The 24,766-nt window shown below is 46.2% G+C and overlaps 1 protein-coding gene across 3 annotated transcripts in view; it reads right to left on the bottom strand.

The window, feature by feature from the left end:
• Positions 1–24,766, bottom strand: part of LOC147740920 (membrane-spanning 4-domains subfamily A member 4A-like) — a 200,401-nt gene that overhangs the window by 78,038 nt on the left and 97,597 nt on the right. For all 3 annotated transcript variants that reach the window (XM_086952209.1, XM_086952207.1, XM_086952208.1), the window contains exon 3: positions 10,164–10,277. In XM_086952209.1, the coding sequence (XP_086808335.1) occupies positions 10,164–10,277 (114 nt within the window). The remainder of the gene's footprint in view (positions 1–10,163; positions 10,278–24,766) is intronic.

Raw genomic sequence — 24,766 nt, 5'->3', positions numbered from 1 at the left:
TGCGGGTTTGGGGAGAAGAGAAATGGGGCGGTAGTTGGCGAAAACAGTGGGATCAGCATCTGCCTTTTTTAGGATGGGGATCACCAAGGCCTCCTTCCAAGTGGTAGGGAAAAAGCCATGGTGCAGGGAGGCGTTCCAGATGGAGAGGAAGGGGCAGGCTAACGAGGGAGCCAGCTCTCCCATGAGTTTGGCAGGGACGGGGTCAGAGGGAGCACCAGATTTGCAATGGATGAGTAGCCTGATAGCATCCTCCTGGGTGAGTTTATTGAAGGCGAGAAAGGACGGAGAAGTAGGGGGACTTGTGGAAGGAGGCCGGGAAACTGGCCCCTTAGGGAAGGAGATACATAGCTTGTTGATTTTTTCGAGGAAAAAATCTGAAAGTCCCTCGCACAGGGTCTGACTAGCTGAATTCTGAGTGGCCCTGGCCGGAGGATTAATGAAGTCTTTGACGATGGTGAAGAGGGTTTTTGATGAGTTTTTGGCCTTGGCAATTTGAAGCGAGAAATGATCTCTCATAGTGATTTTTTTATGTTTGAGAAAATTTTTCAAGGCAGCTTTGTAGGTAAGCTTAGCTTCGGGGTCATAGTTTAGTCTCCACTTCCGTTCGAGTGCTTTGCATCTGCTTTTTTCCTCACGGAGGGAGGTGGAGAACCAGGGAGCGGAGGGGCGAGATCTAGTGGAGGCAATGATTTTCTGGGGAGCAATGTAGTCAATAGCATTGGTAAGGGCAGTATTAAGCCTAGAGATATTTCCGTCGATATCCGGGGATAGATGATCCGTCTGGAAGTGGAATACCGGGTCCAAGGTGGCGCAAGTGACTTTGTGCCACTTCCTTCCCAGCTCCTTCCTGGGGGCTAGAGGGACAGATTTCCGGTCTAAGGCCAGAGAAAAGGGGATAAGATAGTGGTCGGACCACGTAAGGGGGAGGGGAGGGAAGACAGTAATAGTGGAGAAGTTGGCGAAAATAAGGTCTAAGGTGTGACCAGCCACATGAGTAGGACCGGTGACTAATTGAGTGAGGTTCAGACTATCCATGATTTCCAGCAGGTTATTCGCCTTCGCGCAGAGAGGGTTATCTACGTGGAGGTTAAAGTCACCTAAAACTAGAAAACATTGGTGTTTAAGGGACAGATCAGCCAGCTGGTGGGTGAGAGCAGTAAGAGAAAGGGAGGTGGCGGTAGGGGGGTTATAAACTAGGGAGCCAGCCAGTATAACTGCCGCGGAATCAGATACAGAGAAGCCATGCCTTCCCTGGACCGGATTCAAGCTTCCTAGGACCGGTTTCTGGCATTACAGCCGTCTTCAGCCAGGCTTGCTTGAATCCAGTGGCAAAGTTAGCAAGGGACTCACTTCTGAGCATACCCTGCCAACTTATGGAAAAAAAACGGTACAAAAGGGGGTGGTGATGGACGGAGCATCTGAACCAATCAAACACTCACACCCAGTCAACAGATTTGGGTTTAATCCATCACCGTTCTGAGTTGGGCATATATTACACAAAAAGACGAGTTCTATAGGATGATAGATTGTGTTATGAGGTGTGATGTATACATTTCAACATGTATCATTTCCACATGCTTAACAGCGCCTTTGTGTTTTAATTTGTATCCTTTACGCCTCTGGTTCAGTAAGCCTGGTTCTATAGCGAAGAAGACACCTAATCAAGAATGATAGAGGACAGGACAGTGCAGACATGATTGATCACAAGTCATGTGCATGTCCCGAATACAGGAGTACAGCAGTTTTGGGGGCTCAAAGTTGTGTCACTCTCAAGCATGTCCTAATAAGATTTTTTTAAATAATACAGTACTAAAGGGTTAAGTGGGACCGAAACTGCCGATATACCGGGGGGCTTATTTATGAGCCATTGCGTCACTTTTGCACCGCCGGTGCGTCACTTTTGTGATGCACCAGCAGCATAAAAAATGCACCATGTTGCGTCATATTTACAAAGTGGCGCATCTAGGTAGATGCGTCACTTTGTAAACCCCTGCGCCACATTATAACTGCGCCAGGTATAATGTATTCAGGGTGGGCGTTCCGACGCAAGTAAGCCTCATAGAAGTGGTGCAGTGAAATCTGAGATTTCACTGTGCCACTTCTAGGACGCAAATGCGTCACTATCTTACGCCTGCCTCACAGCAGGTGTAAGACTGGCGCAGGTACATTTGAAATGGGACTTGCCCATCTGAAAAGACCCATTGATGGAGTTGTGTCACTTTTGTGACACACTCCAGCAATGCGTCATTTTTGCGCCTATAGATACGTCAGATATACTGACGTATCTGTAACTCCTTGCAACATGATGCGATGCATCACTTTTCATAAATGAGGCCCCCAGTACACACTTATGGATTATCCACCCACTTTTATTCAGAAGGTAATTGAGTTCCCCCTCCAACCTCTGTCTGTAAATGGGGGTTGCTTACATTTAATAAATGTCAATGCTGAGAGTGTGATAATTCATGTTTTTTTCAATTAGGACAATTTAGGCCTCGTTGTCCATCTTTTTGTGACGTTTGTGACTAACATGTGAACTGAACTGCTGCTTAATCTGTGTCATAATAAAGACTCGTAGACTACAGTAGCTGAGAACATGATTTCCAATCGCTGCCCGAACAGAGTCTACTTTCCCAAAGACAGAGCACCTGTTCCAGTCTGAATAACAAACTTTGTAACATTTCTGGTGCTCAGAACAGATGCTGTGAGCACTCGACCTCCTTGCAGTAAAATAGTGAGAAATGTTCGAATGTATTTATTTGCATCTGATTCTCTTTGCTTAACTTCTATCAGTTATGAGCTTGTGAACCAGGTACTAATAAAGTGAATCTATAAAGCTTTTGCTTAAAGACCTATAAAAGAGTGTACATGTTCAATGCTGAGTGAAATCCCTTTCTCCTTTCTTTGAAGATGAATCTATGCTGAATTTTAAACTCTTCTGAGTTCTGCTGTATATTCTATTGATTTGAATGCGTATTGATCCAACATTGATAATATAGCCTAGGCATTTCTGTGCTTGAATGTAATAAATGTTAAAAGAAAGATCCTGTCGCTCTTCACCAGAATTGCTTTATTCTTGCATTCCGCACGGTCCCCCTACCTAGCTTACTATGAGGGGCGGGTCAAGTGGGAATCATCAAAGTTTGTCAGGGACTACACAGCTCCTTAACCAGTGCCCTAGAAAGAAAATTAAGGGGCATATTACCAACAAAGTGGCGAAGAGAGGTGTTTGCCGCCTTGGCTTAATGCCTCTCTTCGCCACTTCGGAAACTCTAGGCTGCACCATATTACCAAGGATATGGTGCAGCTTCGTGTTTCCCCCTGCGATGGCGATAGATTTTAGGTCTCGGCGTCAACGCGCGGAAGCGCGTCTCCGCCGGAGATCTTTTGTCAGCGACTATGCTTCCCAGGAGACAGTCCCGGCCGCGCGCATCCTTCCAGGCGATTTGTAACTGGAACGCGCGCTGTGGCCAGGCGCTGTCTCCTGGGAAGCGCAAGCACCACACACGCATGCGCATACACACACACACACAAGCGCCCACGCACATACATACAGAGACACCCACCCCCCCTCCGCAGACATACACACACACGCGCGTGCGCGCACACACACACACACACACACGAGTGCACCCCTCCTCTCCCCCGCCGTCGCACACATGCATACACACACAATGAGGGAACCGAGCCCCCCCCCAGCCCTTTGTAACTTACCAGATCAATTCTGAGGGACTCCGCTCTCCTTCTGGCGTCGCGACTCGCGAGACGCTTTCACTCCGCCTTCTCTTCCGGTTACGTACGCAGCCCCCCCCCCCCGTCACAGGCGACTTTGCCTGACTTCCCGTCCTACCTGCGCTCACTGAGTTCGGGATCTCCTGCTTGTTTTAAATACCTCCATGCATGGAATTCTAAACACTGCACAAAAGAACAGAAAGGAAGCGAGGCGATTTTCAGAGCTCGATGGGTGACCCAAAACTCTGCAATTCATCCGTAGTCCTATAAATATGCAATAGAAGCTGTGTGGAGGTGGGGACTTTAAAAACTGGCGACACATCAGCTGGGAACTCTCCGTACGGACATGGCAGCGGCTGCGACCAAAACGAGAAGTCAAACCAGCAAGAAATGGAGCGGGGCTCGCCCCCTCGAGACTTCCCCGGACATGTTTCCCAGGCTCGAACAACTGAGCAATAAAAGGAACAGGGCAAGTTCTAGAGCACGCGCCTTGTTTTTGAGTGGCAGACGGTTTGTTACTAATGAAGCGGACGCTCTGCACAGAACCTTTGCATAGCTATTGTTAACGAGTAAAAAAACCCTGAAATAAAGCGGTAATATTGGAAGAAAATGTGCTTCCTTACGCCGCATAATCCTAATTTTCTTGCCACATAAATGAACCCTGCTGCATCATTTGGTCCTCCCCTGTGGCATCACTCCGGCGTCCTTGCTCGTGATCAGGTAGAAGCGTAAGCACAAACGTAGCACGTGCAGCCTCCTCGGCGCTGCCGGTAGGCCCCGCCTCGCGCTCGGCACCTTTCTTCTCCTCACGAGCATAATTACATTCTGTAGGTTTGCAAATAATGACATAACCCTCACCTGGCACGGCGGTGATTTATTGCAAACAACACCGCGCCACGGTATTGGCAGGAGGCTGCACAGGCCAAGGCGCGAGCGTGTCGTTTCCGTGCAGTGTTCGCAGCGGTCGCTGCTGTGCTGTGTGGAGAGCTGTTGCCAGTGCACAGCACAGGCCAGCTCTGCAGCACCGGGCCAGCTCTGCAGCCCACAGCAACCTCTGTGGCAATCATGTCAGAAGCGTTTGTGGGGGGGATGGGCGCCAAACCCTTTGCGGGGGCCCTCTTGGTATCCCACCAAGGAGGATTTGTATTGAAGGCAATTTGTGGACTGGGGTGAGGAGAAAACATCGCATTTGGCGCCACCTAGTGGTGCTAACGCTGCCGCTTTGGTCCAATTACTAAAGGAACAGTGAGGCCTGCTTTTCATTATGTCGAACTACACTTCAGGCTGCACGTGGATGATACGTATGTTGCGCGCCTGTACGTACGTGTGAGCACAATGCATGCACGGTGGGGCTGTGTATGGTGTTCGGTGGCCTAAGCAGGTGGCCCCATGAAATCGATTTTGAAATCCTGCGCTTAAGTGTAACCCAAGATGGAGGGTTACAGATCACCCCAGACAGCATTGTGAATTGCAGGGTTTCTCATCACTTCTGGGACAAGGCTGAAGGATGTGCAAGATGGGAGACTGAGTTATTTTATTGTGTACGGTAAACCCCACCCCTTTCCTGGAACGCTCTTTTCCAGAATTGGTTTCCACACTAGGTTAAGTGGTTGTTTAGTGGGCAAACGCTGCGGTCTTTTGGGTCTCTCCCACAGCAAGCTCCTACCCCCACCGACCTTCCTGCTGAAACCACAAGACAAAGACCTGCCAGGACCAGACTGGAGCTAATACGCGAAAGTCAAGATGGCCTGAAACCGCTCTCTGGCTAGTGAAATACACAAACTCGGTCTACAAACGGAGAACAAATCTGGGACATAAACTACCCTCCCAGGGTGCCAAGTTCCTCTTTCAGAATCTGGGGTCCCACTGCAGTGGCTAGGGGATGAGCTATTGACTGCCAATTCCCCTTGACCAGGATCAGGACCAGAAGCCTGAGTAGCTCAGCAGCCTGCAAGGAGCAGGTGTCCTGGGCTTTCCTTGAAGTTAGGAACTGGCTGGCTGCTTAGGAGGGCCCCCTGCATTAGGAAGATGCTGCCTATAGGAGGGAAACTACAGGAAGCTGAGTCAGGTTGAACAGAAACTGCCTGCTGTGACTCTGTCAAAAGGACCAGAATTGCTAGACCGTAAGTCAGAGGTCTTCACACTTTGGGGCGCGCCCACCTGGGGGGCTGTGCATGTATGTATTCCCAGGGAGGCACACATGGGTCTGCAATTACATTTTAATGAAGATAGCCTGTAAGTCATGTTTCTAGGTTGCCTTCATTTACACGTAGCATCTACAGGCCATAAAAAAGGTGTGAGGACGGTACAACTGAGTGGCATGACGTAGGGTCAGTGAGTATGAAGCCTTCAGGTAACTGCATATAAAAACATGCACACCTCAAATGAAACAAAATGCAAGTTAAACTAATTAAAGGGGAATGTACTTTTTAACCTTAAGAAACCTCAGTTGCCTAATGTGATCACTGCAGATGCTTTCGTGTGTGACCAGAGTCACAGAATTAAACCCTGACTGGTGCAGTCAGGAATTGTGACTTATTTATAGTGCTACGAGGTCCCAGTCTGGGATAGGAAGCACTGTGAATGTCATTATTCTAAAATTCTATTACACTATATAAAAGAGGATGCTGCAAATTACTGTTTTGGATAAAACAAGTGCTTTACAAATATACAATTTAGTGATAAGCATTCAAACTATATCTAGCGTACCTATTTTTATAGGTATCTATTAAAAGGGTGCACTCCTTTTAATACACACATATATTACCTCTCAAAAAAGAATAAATATTTGTCACCATGAAGCTGAGTGACTACGGTAATTGAAGGTTACACTGGCTCCAAAGCAGCCTATATATTTGTTTATTTACCCTTGCACATATTTCCATTTCTTTCAGGTAGGGGGCACCTTGGTGGAAAGCATTTTTTAGGTCTCGGCTAGCCGCGCGGAAGCGCGTCTCCACCGAGATCTTTTGTCAGCGAGTGTGCTTCCCAGGAGACACTCCTGGCCGCGCGCAGGCGTTTCTACACTGGCACGCGCATAAGTACGAGCGCTGCGCGAAGGTCCCACACAACACACGCATGCGCATACATAGAAACACACACAGAAGCGCACACGCACGCACATACATACAGAACACCCCCGCTCATATATACACACACACACACACGTGCACCGGCCCCCCCTCTCCCCCCTCCCCTTTAACTTACTGTGGCAATCTGGGGGACTCCGCTCTCCGCACGGGCAGGGATAGTTGACGCTGCGGCTCTTAGTAGCTCCTTTCCCGGGAATCCCTCTTGGTCAAGGGAGCCCCGCAACACGTGTGCAACGTCCCGGTGTCGGCCCCGGGGCTCTCCACGTTCGTAGGAGCCCCGGGCCGCTCGACGCAATTCCTCCGCCTGCCTCCTCTTCCGGTCCGGACGCGGCTCCGCCCCCGTCACAGGCGACATTGCCTGACTTCCGGTGCGGCCGCGGCGGAATTCCGGGGGCAGTGGGAGTTACTCCACCCCCCTCGAGAGTGCACGTGAGCTTGCGACGAGTTGCAATGAAAGTTAAGTGCACACGATGAGCGGTATTACAGGGGTTGCAGATAACCGGCTATTCACAAATGAATGCATCAATTAGTTAGTCCGTTGGGGCTGCAGGCCAAAGAATGGTTTATTACAGGAATGCTGCATGCTTTGATTATGTGTTGCCAACACTCTTCACTGTCTTGTACTGAGGGCGTTTTCTCCTTTTCTGGGGAAGTTCTCGCCTTGAGCACTCCTCGGGAGCAGCTGCCTTTTTTATGGGTAAAATGCACTCTGCTGTTGTGTGTGTAAAGACAGCACGCCATTTTACGACATTAGAAACACTAAAATTGGACATAACCACAGCCGCAGCTTAACAAGTCGTTTCCCTCTAAGTCAGCAGACACTGCTCTGTTCAGAGGCATAGCTGCCTGACTGACGCCCATCCCCACCCCCTCCACCTGGTGGCTTTACAGAACATTCATTTTAGGTATCGGTTTCCAAGGAGACACAAATATTTGAGGCTTCGTGAAACCTGGGTGAGACACTAGTGATGTGTTACCGGTCTCCGATCAGAGTGGTATATTGCGCAACGCAATTTAAACCGGCCTAGGTGAATTTCTGTGGCGGTGATGAAAGCTCTATGGCGCCCTGCATGACCCTAATGCTCCCTAATCTATTTTACCGCAAGGGACATGACTCGTCGGTGCAGTTCGACATCCGAAAGTAGGCCGGGCATTCTCCTCAAAATGAGAAGTATTTGTTTTTGACATGAAAATAGGACGCAGGCGCCATTCTGTGGGAACCGATAGGGTCATGAAGTGGGCAGATTTTAGGTTTGTAAACTATTTCACAGTCGCGCCGGTTCGCCTAGCTCCTGGCATGCCCTCACTGTATGATTTTATGTTTAGTGTGTGCCAGTGCTTGAGTCCCTATCTTGTTTTGTCTGGGTCGGAGGTGGTCGGCTTCCTTTGTTTTTCACCTCTGAGTTGCTAGGCTGGTTTTGGCGGGGAGCACAGGCTACAGAACTATGATAACCAACAAACGGACCGCTTTTTCACTGACAAGCTTTTGTAAACACTGCTGTTTTCCAAGAAATTGCAGGGCAGAATAATTCTCTCCTAAAACGTAAACTTACAGTGCAGAGTAGTGAGTGCAGAGTGTGCAAAGTGCAGAATAGTGAGTGCAGAGTGCAGAGTAGTGAGTGCAGAGTGCAGAGTAGTGAGTAGTGAGTGCAGAGTAGTGAGTGCAGAGTAGTGAGTGCAGAGTGCAGAGTAGTGAGTGCAGAGTGCAGAGTAGTGAGTAGTGAGTGCAGAGTAGTGAGTGCAGAGTAGTGAGTGCAGAGTAGTGAGTGCAGAGTAGTGAGTGCAGAGTAGTGAGTGCAGAGTGCAGAGTAGTGAGTACAGAGTGCAGAGTAGTGAGTGCAGAGTGAGTGTGCAGAATGTAGAATAGTGAGTGCAGAGTAGTGAGTGCAGAGTAGTGAGTGCAGAGTAGTGAGTGCAGAGTACTGAGTGCAGAGTAGTGAGTGCAGAGTAGTGAGTGCAGAGTGCAGAGTAGTGAGTACAGAGTGCAGAGTAGTGAGTGCAGAGTGAGTGTGCAGAATGTAGAATAGTGAGTGCAGAGTAGTGAGTGCAGAGTAGTGAGTGCAGAGTAGTGAGTGCAGAGTGAGTGTGCAGAATGCAGAGTAGTGAGTGCAGAGTAGTGAGTGCAGAGTAGTGAGTGCAGAGTAGTGAGTGCAGAGTAGTGAGTGCAGAGTAGTGGGTGCAGAGTAGTGAGTGCAGAGTAGTGAGTGCAGAGTAGTGGGTGCAGAGTAGTGGGTGCACAGTAGTGGGTGCACAGTAGTGGGTGCACAGTAGTGGGTGCACAGTAGTGGGTGCGCAGTAGTGGGTGCACAGTAGTGGGTGCAGAGTGAGTGTGCAGAGCAGTGAGTGCAGGTGCAGAGTGGTGTGTGCTGTTGAGTGCAGAGTGCTGTGTATTGGCAATGTAAATGACAATGCCATTTATTTATGATTTAAAGAAAAAAAAAGAAATGTCATGAGCAATGCCAATAGCTCTACCTATAATGATGCCGATACCATTGCATTGCAAATGCTTGTTACAACTTGACGCCAGCGCAGGCAGGGAAGGTTTGTTTATGTACAGGAAGGAGTTCCTTCCTGCACATAAACAAAGCTTAAATGCCATTTTGTAATTTACATGTGTGCTGCTTCATGCAGCACACATGTAAGTTACGAATTGGCATTTTTAAAAAGAGGTTTGTTTAAGTACAGGAAGGGACACCTTCCTGTACATAAACAAACCTTGGCATTTTGCTTTTTCCATGTGTGCTGCACAAGGCAGCACACATGGAAAAAGCAAAAACGAGGAAAAATGAAGCATTTCTCCTCCTTTCGCTACCTTAAGAACAGGTTTTTACTGTTCTTAAATTTGGCGCTGCCACCTATTATTATCGCCTCTCTTGATAATAGGTGGCAGCGTCGAAGTGAATGGGTGTTGCGTTGGAACGCCCACCGCAACACCCACTGCACGGCCCCTTTCACGATGAGTTTATCGTGAAAGGGGCCCTATTACCAAGGCACCGTTAAGTCAATTAACGTGGCTTTAAGCCACGTTAATTGACTTAACGCTGCCTTGATAATATCGCCGCGTCATCGGCAGAAAAGTGCAGATGACGCGGCAATAAGGGGCTTGATAATATGCCCCTAAGTTTTCGGGTTTGAAGGTTGACAGGTACATACAAAAAAGCACCACTTACACTGTCATTTACATGCTTCCCACCCATCAACCCAATAATGAATCAATATATTTGACTTAGCAGTCCATCATCTTAGCCACACAGCCCTCTATTTTTCTGATCATCTTTCATCCCCTCATGTATTCAACAGAAATATCACCCTTGCAGTCTGCCTGGGACCCCTACTTACAAATGTTGCCCCCCAGAATGGAAGACCGCTGTAAGGGTAAGCACCAGTAAAGGGATTGTTCAGCAGGAGTGCCCCCAACGCGATCAGCATCATGCCCAAAAGAATCTGCACCACCTGGAATTAGAAGGAACCAAAAATGTGTTATAAATGACATTATTCTCTAGATACCAACATTGATATTTGCAATATGTTTGTGCTGTTAGTTGTGGCACTGAGCATGTGGAGCAGGTATGGGTGCTGTACCTCAGTACCTGGGTGCAATGCAGTGGGTGTTCACTGCACATGTGGAGCAGGTATGGGTGCTGTACCTCAGAACTTGGGTGCGATGCAGTGGGTGTTCACCACGCATCTGGAGCAGGTATGGGTGCTGTACCTCAGGACCCGGGTGCGATGTAGTGGGTGTTCTGAGCAGGTATGGGTGCTGTACCTCAGGACCTGGGTGCGATGCAGTTGGTGATCACGGCGGATGTGGAGCAGGTATGGGTGCTGTACCTCAGAACCTGGGTGCGAGGCAGTGGGTGTTCACCATTCATGAGGAGCAGGTGTGGGTGCTGTACCTCAGGACCTGGGTGTGATTCAGTGGGTGTTCACTGCGCATGTGGAGCAGGTATGGGTGATGTACCTCAGAACCTGGGTGCGATGCAGTGGGTGTTCACTGCACATGTGGAGCAGGTATGGGTGCTGTACCTCAGGACCTGGGTGCGATGCAGTGGGTGTTCACTGCACATGTGGAGCAGGTATGGGTGCTGTACCTCAGAACCTGGGTGCGATGCAGTGGGTGTTCACCACGCATGTGGAGCAGGTATGGGTGCTGTACCTCAGGACCTGGGTGCGATGTAGTGGGTGTTCTGAGCAGGTATGGGTGCTGTACCTCAGGACCTGGGTGCGATGCAGTGGGTGTTCACGGCGCATGTGGAGCAGGTATGGGTGCTGTACCTCAGAACCTGGGTGCGAGGCAGTGGGTGTTCACCATTCATGTGGAGCAGGTGTGGGTGCTGTACCTCAGAACCTGGGTGCGATGCAGTGGGTGTTCACTGCGCATGTGGAGTGCTGGGTGCTGTACCTCAGGACCTTGGTGTGATTCAGTGGGTGTTCAATGCACATGTGGAGCAGGTATGGGTGCTGTACCTCAGGACCTGGGTGCGATGAAGTGGGTGTTCACCGAGCATGTGGAGCAGGTATGGGTGCTGCACCTCGGAACCTGGGTGTGATGCAGTGGGTGTTCACTGCGCATGTGGAGCAGGTATAGGTGCTGTACCTCAGGACCTTGGTGTGATTCAGTGGGTGTTCACTGCGCATGTGGAGCAGGTATGGGTGCTGTACCTCAGGACCTTGGTGTGATTCAGTGGGTGTTCAATGCACATGTGGAGCAGGTATGGGTGCTGTACCTCAGGACCTGGGTGCGATGCAGTGGGTGTTCACCGAGCATGTGGAGCAGGTATGGGTGCTGCACCTCAGAACCTGGGTGCGATGCAGTGGGTGTTTATTGCGCATGTGGAGCAGGTATGGGTGCTGTACCTCATAACCTGGGTGTGATGCAGTGGGTGTTCACTGCGCATGTGGAGCAGGTATAGGTGCTGTACCTCAGGACCTTGGTGTGATTCAGTGGGTTTTCACTGCGCATGTGGAGCAGGTATGGGTGCTGTACCTCAGAACCTGGGTGCGATGCAGTGGGTGTTTATTGCGCATGTGGAGCAGGTATGGGTGCTGTACCTCAGAACCTGGGTGCGATGCAGTGGGTGTTCACGGCGCATGTGGAGCAGGTATGGGTGATGTACCTCAGAACCTGGGTGCGATGCAGTGGGTGTTCACTGCGCATGTGGAGCAGGTATGGGTGATGTACCTCAGAACCTGGGTGCGATGCAGTGGGTGTTCACTGCACATGTGGAGCAGGTATGGATGCTGTACCTCAGGACCTTGGTGTGATTCAGTGGGTGTTCACCGAGCATGTGGAGCAGGTATGGGTGATGTACCTCAGAACCTGGGTGCGATGCAGTGGGTGTTCACCACGCATGTGGAGCAGGTATGGGTGATGTACCTCAGAACCTGGGTGTGATGCAGTGGGTGTTCACTGCGCATGTGGAGCAGGTATAGGTGCTTTACCTCAGGATCTGGTTGCGATGCACTGGGTTTTCAATGAGCATGTGGAGCAGGTATGGGTGATGCACCTCAGAACCTGGGTGCGATGCAGTGGGTGTTCACTGCACATGTGGAGCAGGTATGGGTGCTGTACCTCAGGACCTGGGTGCGATGCAGTGGGTGTTCACCGAGCATGTGGAGCAGGTATGGGTGGTGTTCCTCAGAACCTGGGTGCGATGCAGTGGGTGTTCACCATGCATGTGGACCTGGTATTGTTGCTGTACCTCGGGACCTGGGTGCGATGCAGTTGGTGTTCACCATGCATGTGGAGCAGGTATGGTTGCTGTACCTCGGGACTTGGGTGCGATGCAGTGGGTGTTCACTGCACATTTGGAGCAGGTATGGGTGCTGTACCTCAGGACCTGGGTGCGATGCAGTGGGTGTTCACCATGAGTCACCGTGGCTGTGCAAGGGTGTAAAGCGACAGGCAGGTGTATGGTGCAGTGTCGCCAAAGTGGTGCTGCCCAGGGCTGGGGTCGACAGTGCATAAGAATGCAGAACCTAAGGCTCAGTACACTAGACTCAGTGTAGGGACATTGAGTCCATACGGTTCTTTACAGTTAAAATCCAGAATGAAATATGTCTCTAATTTACGTAATTCCCTTTTACGATCCCCTCCTCTCTTTCTCTTAGGGACTTCGGCTATGGAAGTGTATTGTAAACCCTCCGGGTCACTCTGGTGATGGGACTCAAAATGTCTTGCGACAGGATAAGTTCTGTCTCGATTAACAATGACCCGCCTGTGCTGCAGGTTTCTTTGATGAACTGGTAGAGTTGTACTACCTATATATATTTTGGGGCATTGCAATAGATAAACAACAAAATTACTTTTGCAGGTTAATGATGTCCTAATGGTGATGGTTTTATTGAAGAACGTTTGAAGGCTAGTTCGATTCATGCCATGTTGGCAGGCCTTACATTTTGTACATCTTCTAAAACCTGGTTTCTGTTTTAACCAGTCAGAGAAACTCTTCTTCCTTTCCACAAATTCACTCTTAACGACCAAATCTTTTAAAGATTTGGATCTTCTGTATGTGATCTCAGGATTTTTTCTCACCTTGGGACTTAACACTGGATCATTTTTTACCAGATAACAGTGTTTATTTAATTCATCATGTAATATTGTCCAGAAGTATCATGCCCCAGCGGGCTTGTGTTCAGCCACAATTCAGTCTATACAATGTTCAAGGTTGCCTTTCGGAATATGTTCTTCCAACGGTGTGCGTATTACTTCTGGACAATATTACATGAGGAATTATATGAAAAAGCCCACTGGGGCAAGATTGAAATATTATGAACACACAGGCCCACTTGGGCAGCATATGTATTATTGTAACTAACAATTTCGAATCATGTAAACAACCACAGTCTTTGACTTATTAGACCATTACAAGATGTCTGCCATTTAGGTGGTTCACAAAGTGGTGTTGGGACGAGTAGTCCTATTTTTATGTTAATGTTTGAGCACTAGATAAGAAATGCACAGGAAAATCAGTCTTACCCGTGACCAAGGTGCGGCTGCACCGAAACGCGTCGGGTGTGTTTTTGACAACATTTTTGTTTAATAAATAATCACGCTGAAAAGATTTGGACTGAAGCTGTGCTTTTTTTGAAAAACGAAGAGCATTCTTTGCTGATATATATATATATATATATATATATATATATATATATATATATATATATATATATATATATATATATATATATTACCTACTGGCGGTCGCCAGTAGGTAGTTATAGTTAGGATTGATTTCCATAGGAAATCCGCAACATTCTATTGGGAATAACTTTGGCGCCGGTGGACGAATCTTCGCGAATTTCTCAAAGAAGATGGCCCGCTCCGCTCCGCTCCTTCCCTGAAAGTTTGGGGGGATTCGTCAAGCGGGGGCCGAGATAAAAGGGGGGTCCCAAAATGTGTTTTCCCCATGTTAATTTCCATAGGGCGGTTGGACTCCCTTTCAGCCCGAACGGCTGAATGGATTTCCACTAAACTTGGCAAAATTGTAGGGACTGGTAGCCCGATGTGCCTTTGCTATGTCTCAAGATATGTGCTCTAGTGTATTTTGAGTAATTTAGGTTCAAAAATATATATATATCTATAAGCGCGCACCGGGGCGCGAACCAGCGCGCTACGGGACTTCGAGCGCGGAAAGCTGATTGGCTCTCGGGTGTCTGTCAACATTCCAAACAGTCCGGAGCGGCCGCCATCTTGTGTCTCGGTAGGATCGAGACACAAGAGGTGGCAAAAACAAAGGTCGAAATGCTCAAAAGGGGACAGGGTAGACCCCCCCTGACCCCCTAGGTTTGATGTGGGGGCCATAAAAGGGCCCTGCGGGGCAAAACATTTTTTTTTTCTTTCCGATTTTCGCGGGGGGAGCGCCCGGTACGCGCACCGGGGAGCGTACCAGGAAGCGTAACATGGGAAAAAAAGAATGACAGTTTTTTAAAAATTTAGCATTTTTCTGTAAATTGGAGGTAGTTCTAAAAAGAACTGTTTTTTTTATTCTTTTTGTTGTTTTATATTTTTTGTTTTTTTGAACATTTTTAACTTTTTTTGGCTTTTATGAACAGTTTTATATTTTTTTTGTATTTTTTATGGGGAGAAACAAAAAACAGGGAATTGTAAATGGCTCAACTGGAGCAAAAAAAAACAGGAAAAAATTAATGTTTTTTGGGGCACGGCACCAGCACGGTTAATAAGTTTAATGCTTTGCTCACCATAGCTAATTGTCCCTCCACAAAATATGCACACGATTTTAAATTCGGCAAACTTGGGTTGAATGCTTGGGATCATCTCCCTTGCCTCTGGACCCGATGGAGTGGAATGTTTACTTTGGGAGGTGCTGGGAGATGATTGGGGAGGGTTTCTGGCCAGTTCCCTGACCTCTGCCCTAGCATAGTTGTTAGGGTGCCAGCGTTGCATGTGGCGAATCATGGTGTTGTTGCCAAAAGAGTATTTTTTGTTAGGGTTCCCCCTTGAAAGTTGAGTGCCACAGATTAAGCAAGTCACCTTTGGCGCATTGACTTTCTTCTGGTTCTTTGGGATGGAAAAAAAACTCCCAGATAATGTGCTCCTTTGGCTTATATGGGGTAGTATGTTCAGGCAGGAACTTGCTCCTCTCCTCTTCCTCCTCCTCCTCCTCCTCTTCTTCATCTCCACCACTGTGGTGTTGGGGTGGTCCTTATGGTGGTGGTGGTTGGGATGCTCCTGCTGCTGCTGCTACTGAAGCCATTTTTAGTCCAAAAAGATACAGAGAGGTCTTTCAACAGGTCTTCTTCACTCAAAGTGCAAAGTGAGAATGAGGAAAATAGGTGGGGCTTTCATTATTTGGAAAACAAAACTGTCATGAACCAATAAAGTGTTATTTTCAGGTCACATGACCCAACGCGCTTACGCTACGCGACACGGGGCGCGCCCCGGGGCGCTTACGTAGCGCATTCGTATGCGCGTCGGTGCTTACGCACGGCGTAAGCGTGTCCGGATCACGCGGACGCGGCTACGCGATACGTTACGATGATGTTTTTGTTCGCGGCAATAGCGCTAACGGGACGCTCCCCGGTACGCGCACCGGGGCGCGCCGCAAAATTGCGCTGACCGGGACGCTCCCCGGTACGCGCCCCGGGAGCGCACCAGGGCAAAGAAAAAAAAAAGAATATACATATAAAAAATAGTATTACATAAATATACAATATAGGATTCATTAAAAAAATATATATTATATTTGATAGCAAAAGAAATTTGGTATTAAAAAACCTATGAAATTCGCTGAAAAAACCATAGGTTTCACACCATTTATAGTTGGGAATTAGCATTTAAAAAACCTATGAAATTCACTGAAAAAACCATAGGTTTCACACCAGTTATAGTTAGGAATTAGCATTTAAAAAACCTATTAAATTCACTGAAAAAACCATAGGTTTCACACCATTTATAGTTGGGAATTAGCATTTAAAAAACCTATGAAATTCACTGAAAAAACCATAGGTTTCACACCAGTTATAGTTAGGAATTAGCATTTAAAAAACCTATTAAATTCACTGAAAAAACCATAGGTTTCACACCAGTTATAGTCAGCTGGAAATTTTACTTGCATAAAACCATTGAAATTCCCACGTTATAGTTAGTTGGACTCACTATAACTTGCGCGTGCAATGCACTGCTGATGACGTCACATATTACATCACTCATGACATGGTCAGTGACATCACTCATGACATCACTCATGACACCATCCTTGTGACAGAGTGACAGACTCACTGTAATGTAACCCTTGAAATACATATTCAAAAATAGAAACTAAAAATTAAAAAAACCCTTAACAGTTACAACAACCAATTCAGTAAATCCACCATCTATATACATATCCACTCATTCACCAACAGTTCTATATAGTCACTCATACATATACCCACTCATCATATGTAGTGAAACACCTATACATCCTGTTACACACCGTCAGTCACCCAAAAGTTACTCACACAAATACTCACACATACAAATAAACTATTGAACATCCATTTATTTGCATATACAGCTATACACACACTACCACTTTACTTCTAAATAAACTTACACATACTTACTCTCTTAAACAATCACTTATAGAAACACATACTAATTTAAACAGGAACTCTTACAATCCCTCACTCTCACATATACTCACTTATATACATCAATATTCACATATACTACATTAAAACATATTTAGTTACTGATAAATACACTAGTGAGACAGTCATTCACTCACTAACACACACATATACACACTCATCCACCCATACAGTCCTGCACATATGCTGTCTTCAAAACACATACAAACAGTGAGTCAGTCATTGATGCATCTATGTGCTAAGTAATACCCCACCAAACCATACAGACACTCATACTGATACTAAATAAAACATCTAATAACCCATATACACACACATGTAGATACACTAAGATACACTTAATAAACCAGTTATCCAATCATTTTTTTTATAAAAAACATCCATGTAAACACTTATTTAAACATTTATTCTTCCATCAACTTTTACATTTTCATATATAACACATATTTATTTTTTAAAAAGACACACATTCACTGGATGGTGTCATCAGTGATGTCATGAGTGATGTCGACTGCGGCACTTGTCTGGAGATGGCATCCATTTCAGATTGTGCGCTTTCTCTTTCAATCCGAACGGCTGGTCAACATTCACCTATAAATATTAAACTGCACCGGCCCCGTGTAAAACGGAACAGCAAGGATTAACCAAATGACGTGTGATTAATCCAGTGACGATGGCCGACTGGTAAAGGGCTCTCAGAAGAGCTCCCGGTGTTGGGGATCTACCTTCGGGTTAATATCCCCTTTTATCGGCAGTCGTCGCTGTAAACCAATCTCTTAAGATCTCCTAAGAGTAACTGGATAAGAAATAATAATAAAACTCGGTAAAAGACCTTACCGGAGCTTCAGTCAAGGCTGCCTCTTCCCATCGGACTTCAGGACTGGGACAAGGTGGACACACAGATGACCAGGGATCGGCGGCTGCACTGGTGAACTCGAGGGATCCATCGACAGTACATGGCAGCAGTACCAGCAGTGGAGTTTTAGCACTGAATGCATGGAGCTGGCGGGAGGAGATCAGGAAGATCCCTAGCTGCTTTGACGGAGTTACGGACAGGGGCTGGACATCTGGGGTGAGGAGCGCCGAACGACGCCGGAGAAGGGAGAGGCCTCCTGGACAGGTACGGGCTTCTCCACGCATGCAGCGCTGCCCCCTCTCCCCCTCCCCCCCCGCATCGGCCGCAAGGAGAGTAGCACAAGTGGATAAACGAACAAGAAAGGGAGAATAATAAAGATACAGTCCACCGCCCCGCCTGAGCTTAAAATGGCGACCGGAGCGGACATCTAAATCGCGGACTGCTGCAAGCTAGCCAGAAATCAGGGTCAAACATCCCCACCCTCACCTCACCTTCATTATCTTCATTACCCATCGAGGAGAGTTAAAAAGAGGATCAATTAAACCAAAGCGACGCGCAGGAAAGCTTAAGGTCGCCCCGCCTGATCACAAAATGGCGACCGGTGCGGACAATTAGTCCGTGTTTACCATAGATAACGAAGGAATATCTAGGGTGCAAACATTAACAACGATCTAGCACTAGCACTAACTCTATACTTATGCTGATTGAAACAAGAATCAGGACAAAAAAGGAGACACTCGAAAAACGAGGAAAGCACGATCCACACCGCCTGACTTCAAAATGGCAGCCATCGCAGACATAAGCTCGGACCCACAGCAGGGGCTAACTTCATCTAAGGGAGACAGACACACTGGCCATGTCTAATATGTTGAAAGGAACAAGAAAAGTTTCTACTAACAATCTATTGAAAGTTGTCTATAAATATAAATACAGAGGATGGTACTGAATAGGTTACGACAACAACATGATGGAAAGTAGACCTGCCCTACTCTTAACAAAGATAGAGATGATCTAGAGATAATATTATTCAGAGTGAAGAATAATAATGAATAGAGCATCACAGAGAGAATAATGCTGACAGAATCAACACCAAAGAAATGAGAAACAACCAAGAAAGTAAACATAACGAATCTCAGCAGGGGTGTGGTGACGACATTTAAGAGTTTTAACACCACGGGAAGATACACAAGTCATCACACTGGGCCTAAAATATTGAAAATGGATGATACCGACTTAGAGGCGTCAGGCAAAAATGCTATGGGCATAATATACCCACCGCGTCTATCCAAAACAGCAGTAAAGAAATTTAAACACAACGTTCTGAGGAAAAATCCTGATACGCTGTTCTCTGACCCATCGTACAACATTAGCAAAGGCAGAATTTTCAACGATCTAATATTCTTCACCAGAAAATCAGCTAAATGGCGCACAGTCATTACAGAAAAACTCAACATAAAAACCATTAACAATATTCCACACGGCATAAAACTACTGAGCACTCCATCACCAAGTTTGAGAGCTAACCTATGCATAACATTATATAAGACCGGAATTGTACTTATACAAGCAGCCAATGACGACCTAGAGAAGTTTGACGATATATTCCCTACGTTAAAAAAATGGGCAGTGAACCCAAGGGATCAACCACATCCGCGACATCCTCAGACCGCAAATGTAGATAGTCTAGAAGTCATCAATGCTAACACTACAGGAAACATAGAGTCTATGCAAAGACAAGACCCTCCTCCACGAACGCCACAAGTTGAAAAAGACACCATTAGGCGATCCAGAGAGCCTCCACAATCGCAACAACTAAAGCAACTAAGTGACACAAAGGAGATAGGAGATGGACGGAACATCGAGACCTCAGAGAGGTCAGAAACAGGGGATCTACCAGTGAGCACTAGGAAACCACTAACACAGAACGAAGAAAAAACGCGGCCACATCAGGCGACGACGCCAGTAAATCTAGCGAACACTGAAGAGAAAATGGCTGAAGACTCTAGAGAGACAAAAGATCTAGCGATATCACAGGAGTATACTACAATGCAACAAGAAGATGGGGAGGAACGAACGTTGATGGCACAGGTGAGCCTGTTCCCACCGGAGATGCCCCGGCATAGCAACATGGCAAAAAAGAGGATCACTAAGCCAAATGATATGGAAGATAGCATACAGACAACATTCTCCCTGGACGACACACAAAAGCTAACCAGGAATACATTGAACGTGCGCCACGACTGCTTAAATGATAAAGACGAAACCAGGAAAATAGACTCCGTGAATATATCATACCAGAACAGGAGACGAACAATACAGTCGCAGACACAAATGAACAGCATGGCACGGGATATCCGAATCACTATGAAAACAATGGCAAAAATCCTAGAAATGACGACAGATACACAATTGAAAGTTGATCGCATTCAAGAATTAATGCTGGAAACACCAGGAAAATGGAAGGAGAAATCCTTGCCACTGAGAGATCGACACAATAGTCCAGAAAGAATCTGAAAAAGGAAGGAGAAGCCCATGCCACTGGCAGATCGACATAGTAGACCAGAAAGAAACCTTAAGTACATAACAGAAGAAGAAACACTTGCATTATTAAAGACCTATGAGCCGACACAACACGATGGGGGAGAAAAAATAAAAACAGTTCCGATCAACATGAATAGAACGTCGAAACAGAAGAGTAGGAAGCCCAACCTCAGCAACCTACAACAAATCCAGCTAACCACCAACCTGAGTGATAGAGAACAAAGCTCAACAAAAAACCAGTTGAAATGCTTACTGCTCAACTGTCGGTCCGCAGTAAAACATGCGGCAAACATCGCTGCATTTATTATCAACATGGAAATTGACCTAGCAATCCTAACAGAAACATGGTTCTCGGAATCATCCTCTCCTTGCATGGATCTACTAGTGCCCCCACACTACAACATAATAAGGCTAGATAGACCAAAGAGAAGAGGTGGCGGAATAGCCTGCATCCACCGATCAGTCATGGAAATAAAACAAATACAATCGGATCCTCAGGAATTTTATGAATATGTAGGCCTGAATATAAATTCAACGAATAATGAAAGATACACCCTTCACGCTCTGTACCACCCTCCAGGAAATAATGAGTCCTTCATACATCAACTGATGGAGATTATAACTGATAACAACAACATCCACTCTAACGACATATTCCTGGGCGACTTCAACTTGCACTGGGAAGACAAGAAAGATAAACAGATCATCGCTCTAAAAGACTTCCTGAATGAACTAAATCTTTCCCAAATCTGTACACAGCCAACGCATGAAAAAGGAGCCACACTGGACTGGATATTATCTAGGCAAAAGAACATAAGTGTCCAATCAGTTATGCCATGCGATTGGTCGGATCACCATGCCATCATATTCCTGATTCCAACACTGGTAAAGAAGAAGAAACCACAGTCCGTCAAACACAAAAAGTGGACTCGGAATACGAAAGAACCGAACATGGAGCAACTAGTAGAATATTGTGAGAAAGATTTGAAGCCACCAAACAACCTGAGGAATGTGAATGAGCTAACGGAGCACTACACTACAACTGTAGCAAACATAGTTAACACCATCATGCCACTAAAACTGAAAAGAGTCTCGGAAAAAGACAAGAACCCATGGTTCAAGGAATCACTGAACGATGATAGACGGAAACTAAGAATGGTCGAAAGAAAATGGAGAGCCCACCCATCAACGCATGAACTGAAATCACTCAGAAAAGTCAGAAACGAATACAACAAAAAGATCCTTAGGTCCAAAAAAGAATATATTAGTTCGGAACTGGACAACGCCAAAAATAGACCACGGAAACTGTTTGAAATTCTAAGGCAGCAATCCAATAAATTAGCAAAATCGGCACAAGAAACCACAAAAACCCAGATAAGCTGTGAAGAATTCTCAAAGTTCTTCACTGAGAAGGCCACCAAGCTGGAAATAGAACTAAAGGCGGCAGCAGACCAATTGCACAGACAACCACAAGACCTGACCAGTGCCACAACCACATTCAAGAAAAATGAAGCGAAAAATAAAGCACACTGGGAAACCTTCGAGATTTATGATCAGGCCGTCATCGCCAAAACACTTGCGGATATCAAACCGAATAACCACTACAATGACCCACTCCCCGCCAAATGTCTACAAAAAATAAACCACGTCATCATCCCAATATGGACCAAAATAATAAACACCTCCCTTTCGCAAGGGATCCTTCCAGACTGCTTGAAAACGGGCCAAGTTGTCCCGATCATCAAGAAACCTACAATGGACCCAGCAGATCCTAACAACTTCCGCCCTGTTACCAACATTCCACTACTGGCCAAATTAACTGAGAAATGCGTACAGAACCAACTGAGTCAACACATCACAAAGTTTAGGTTGCTGGACGACTGTCAATCGGGATTCAGAACAGGACACAGTACGGAAACTGCGATCCTGCACATTGTTGACGACGCAGTACAAGCCCTTGACTGCAATAGGACGTGTCTTCTAGTCCTCCTTGACCTGTCGGCGGCTTTCGACACCGTCAATCATGAAAAACTGCTGGAAAGACTTCATAACAGGATGGGAATGACAGGAACGGTGTTGAAATGGTTTGAATCATTCCTACATAACAGATCACAAAGGTTTTGGGTCAACCAGATGCTATCCACATCATGCCCGAATTCAATCGGGGTCCCCCAAGGATCGACACTTTCACCCTCACTCTTTAACTTATACGTCGAACCCCTGACAGAAATCCTCAGAAACGCTAACATATCCTATCACATGTACGCGGACGACACGCAAGTATACTTAAAGATAAAATCCCTGGAAGACATCAAGTTAATGAATGGAGCTTTGAAAATGACATTAAGCTGGCTGACAAGTAACCATCTGAAGCTCAATGCTCAAAAAACTGAATTCCTTTTAATTGCATCCGCAAAGAAGTATCTAGAGGCAAAAGAATGGACCAATCTTATCACAGCTCTAAACTGCACACCTACGTTAGTGGACTCAGCGAAATCATTAGGAATCACATTAGATAAGAATCTTGACATGAAAGTTCACATCAAGTCAATGGCAAAGAACGCTCGCTTTCACTTGAACTACCTAAAGAAAGTGAAACCATTCATCACACCGGCAGACCTCAAACTAGCAATACAATCGCTAGTAATATCAAGGATTGAATACGGCTGCTCATCCCTAGCAGGCCTGCCAAAAATCTCCACAGCCCCGTTGAAAGCATGCCTTAATGCCGCAGCAAGACTCATTACCGGATCGAAGAAATTCGACCACATCACCCCGCATCTAAAAGCACTAAACTGGCTACCATACGAAGCCAAAATCCATTTCAAAATGGCATGTGTCACCCACAAAGCTCTTCACTACAAAACACCCATATACCTGGCCAAGAAGATTGAGCTATCTGGAGGAGACAGACCAATAAGGAGCGCTAATCAGCTGATGCTGAAACCACCTATCTTCAGGAAAAAGAAAACCTATGACAGAGAGTTCACAGGGGCAGCCCCCAGAATATGGAACTCGCTTCCTCCAAGTATCAGAAAAATTACAGATACGACAAGGTTCAAAAGGGAAGCTAAGATCTTCCTAATGAGCAAGTTCCTGACATAGGTAAGTGGTGACCTAGTCGTCACCAAGAAACTGGAGGAGACTCAATCCTGGAGGAGACTCAGTCCCCTGAACCGGGAAGAAGAGTACACGAATAAGGAGCGACGATAATCACGTCGGCACAGGAATACTGACTTTCATACAAATCTGTGCTCTTATGCCAGGAGTTTCCACTGACTTATATCGATACTACCTCATCTCAACGAGAAATATGTATTAGTTAGCTCGACATGTATTTAAATTATATGTATGGTAATCTCAGGTTATACGACACTTATATACCTCACGCAATATAGTATTGAGAATGTTTATGTTATTCGAGTATAAGACACCCTAGACTTAACTACCTCACCCATTTTAGTGGTTGTAATTGCTCTCTATGTGAATTACATCTCTACAGAATGTATAACTGTATGTGAAGCGCTCTGATACCCACGGGTCACGTTCGCGCTATATAAAACTCTCTAAATAAAAAAATTAAAATAAATGTCACTGACCATGTCATGAGTGATGTAATATGTGACGTCATCAGCAGTGCATTGCACGCGCAAGTTATAGTGAGTCCAACTAACTATAACGTGGGAATTTCAATGGTTTTATGCGAGTAAATTTTCCAGCTGACTATAACTGGTGTGAAACCTATGGTTTTTTCAGTGAATATATATCTATATATAAAAATTGAAGAAAACCTTGTCGCACACTTCATAGCACATAAAGGCTCGCACTATGGGATTTGGTAATGAAAATGTTTTATTTGGGAACCCCTTTCAATTAGGATAGTCTTCTTCACAGCTAAATAATATGGTTGAACTTTCACATCATTGTTTCTAGTTATACTAGTCCAACGGGCTCAATTTATCAAGGAGAGAACCTTATTTTGATGAATGTTTAGCAGCTTTCTCAGCCGTAAGGACGCCCTGCCGCGGAAAGCAGATCCAGCATCTCGTAAACACGAGTGGCAGAAGGAACGAAGGGACACACTATGCAAGACTTTATAAGGCAGCAGTTTCCATGTTTCCTCATCGGCACCAAACCACTGGGGTAGTTATTTTTGAAAATTGAGGATGTAACAAGCACCCACTGGGGACCAGAAGTTGGGAAACCACAAGTACCATGATGCTTAGCTGCACACGCCCATATGGGGCGGGACTTGAAAGTGCAAAATCAGGTTTCCCAACGCATGCGGATGTTCTCCGATCTTTGCCAGTGATCAAGGAATGCTAATTCCGAAACGCGTTTGGCTAACAAGAGGGAGCCGACTTGGAACTGTGATTCTTCTGTGGTCTGCATTAAAGGAGTGGATTTAACACTTCGTGTGGGTGTCTTCAAGGAGAGAACCTTATTTTGATGA

The sequence above is a fragment of the Lissotriton vulgaris genome, chromosome 1_1 (assembly GCF_964263255.1).
Source record: "Lissotriton vulgaris chromosome 1_1, aLisVul1.2, whole genome shotgun sequence".
Classification (NCBI taxonomy): Eukaryota; Metazoa; Chordata; class Amphibia; order Caudata; family Salamandridae; genus Lissotriton; species Lissotriton vulgaris.
Note: the sequence above shows the minus strand (reverse complement) of the source record. Positions and strands in the feature narration are given on the sequence as shown.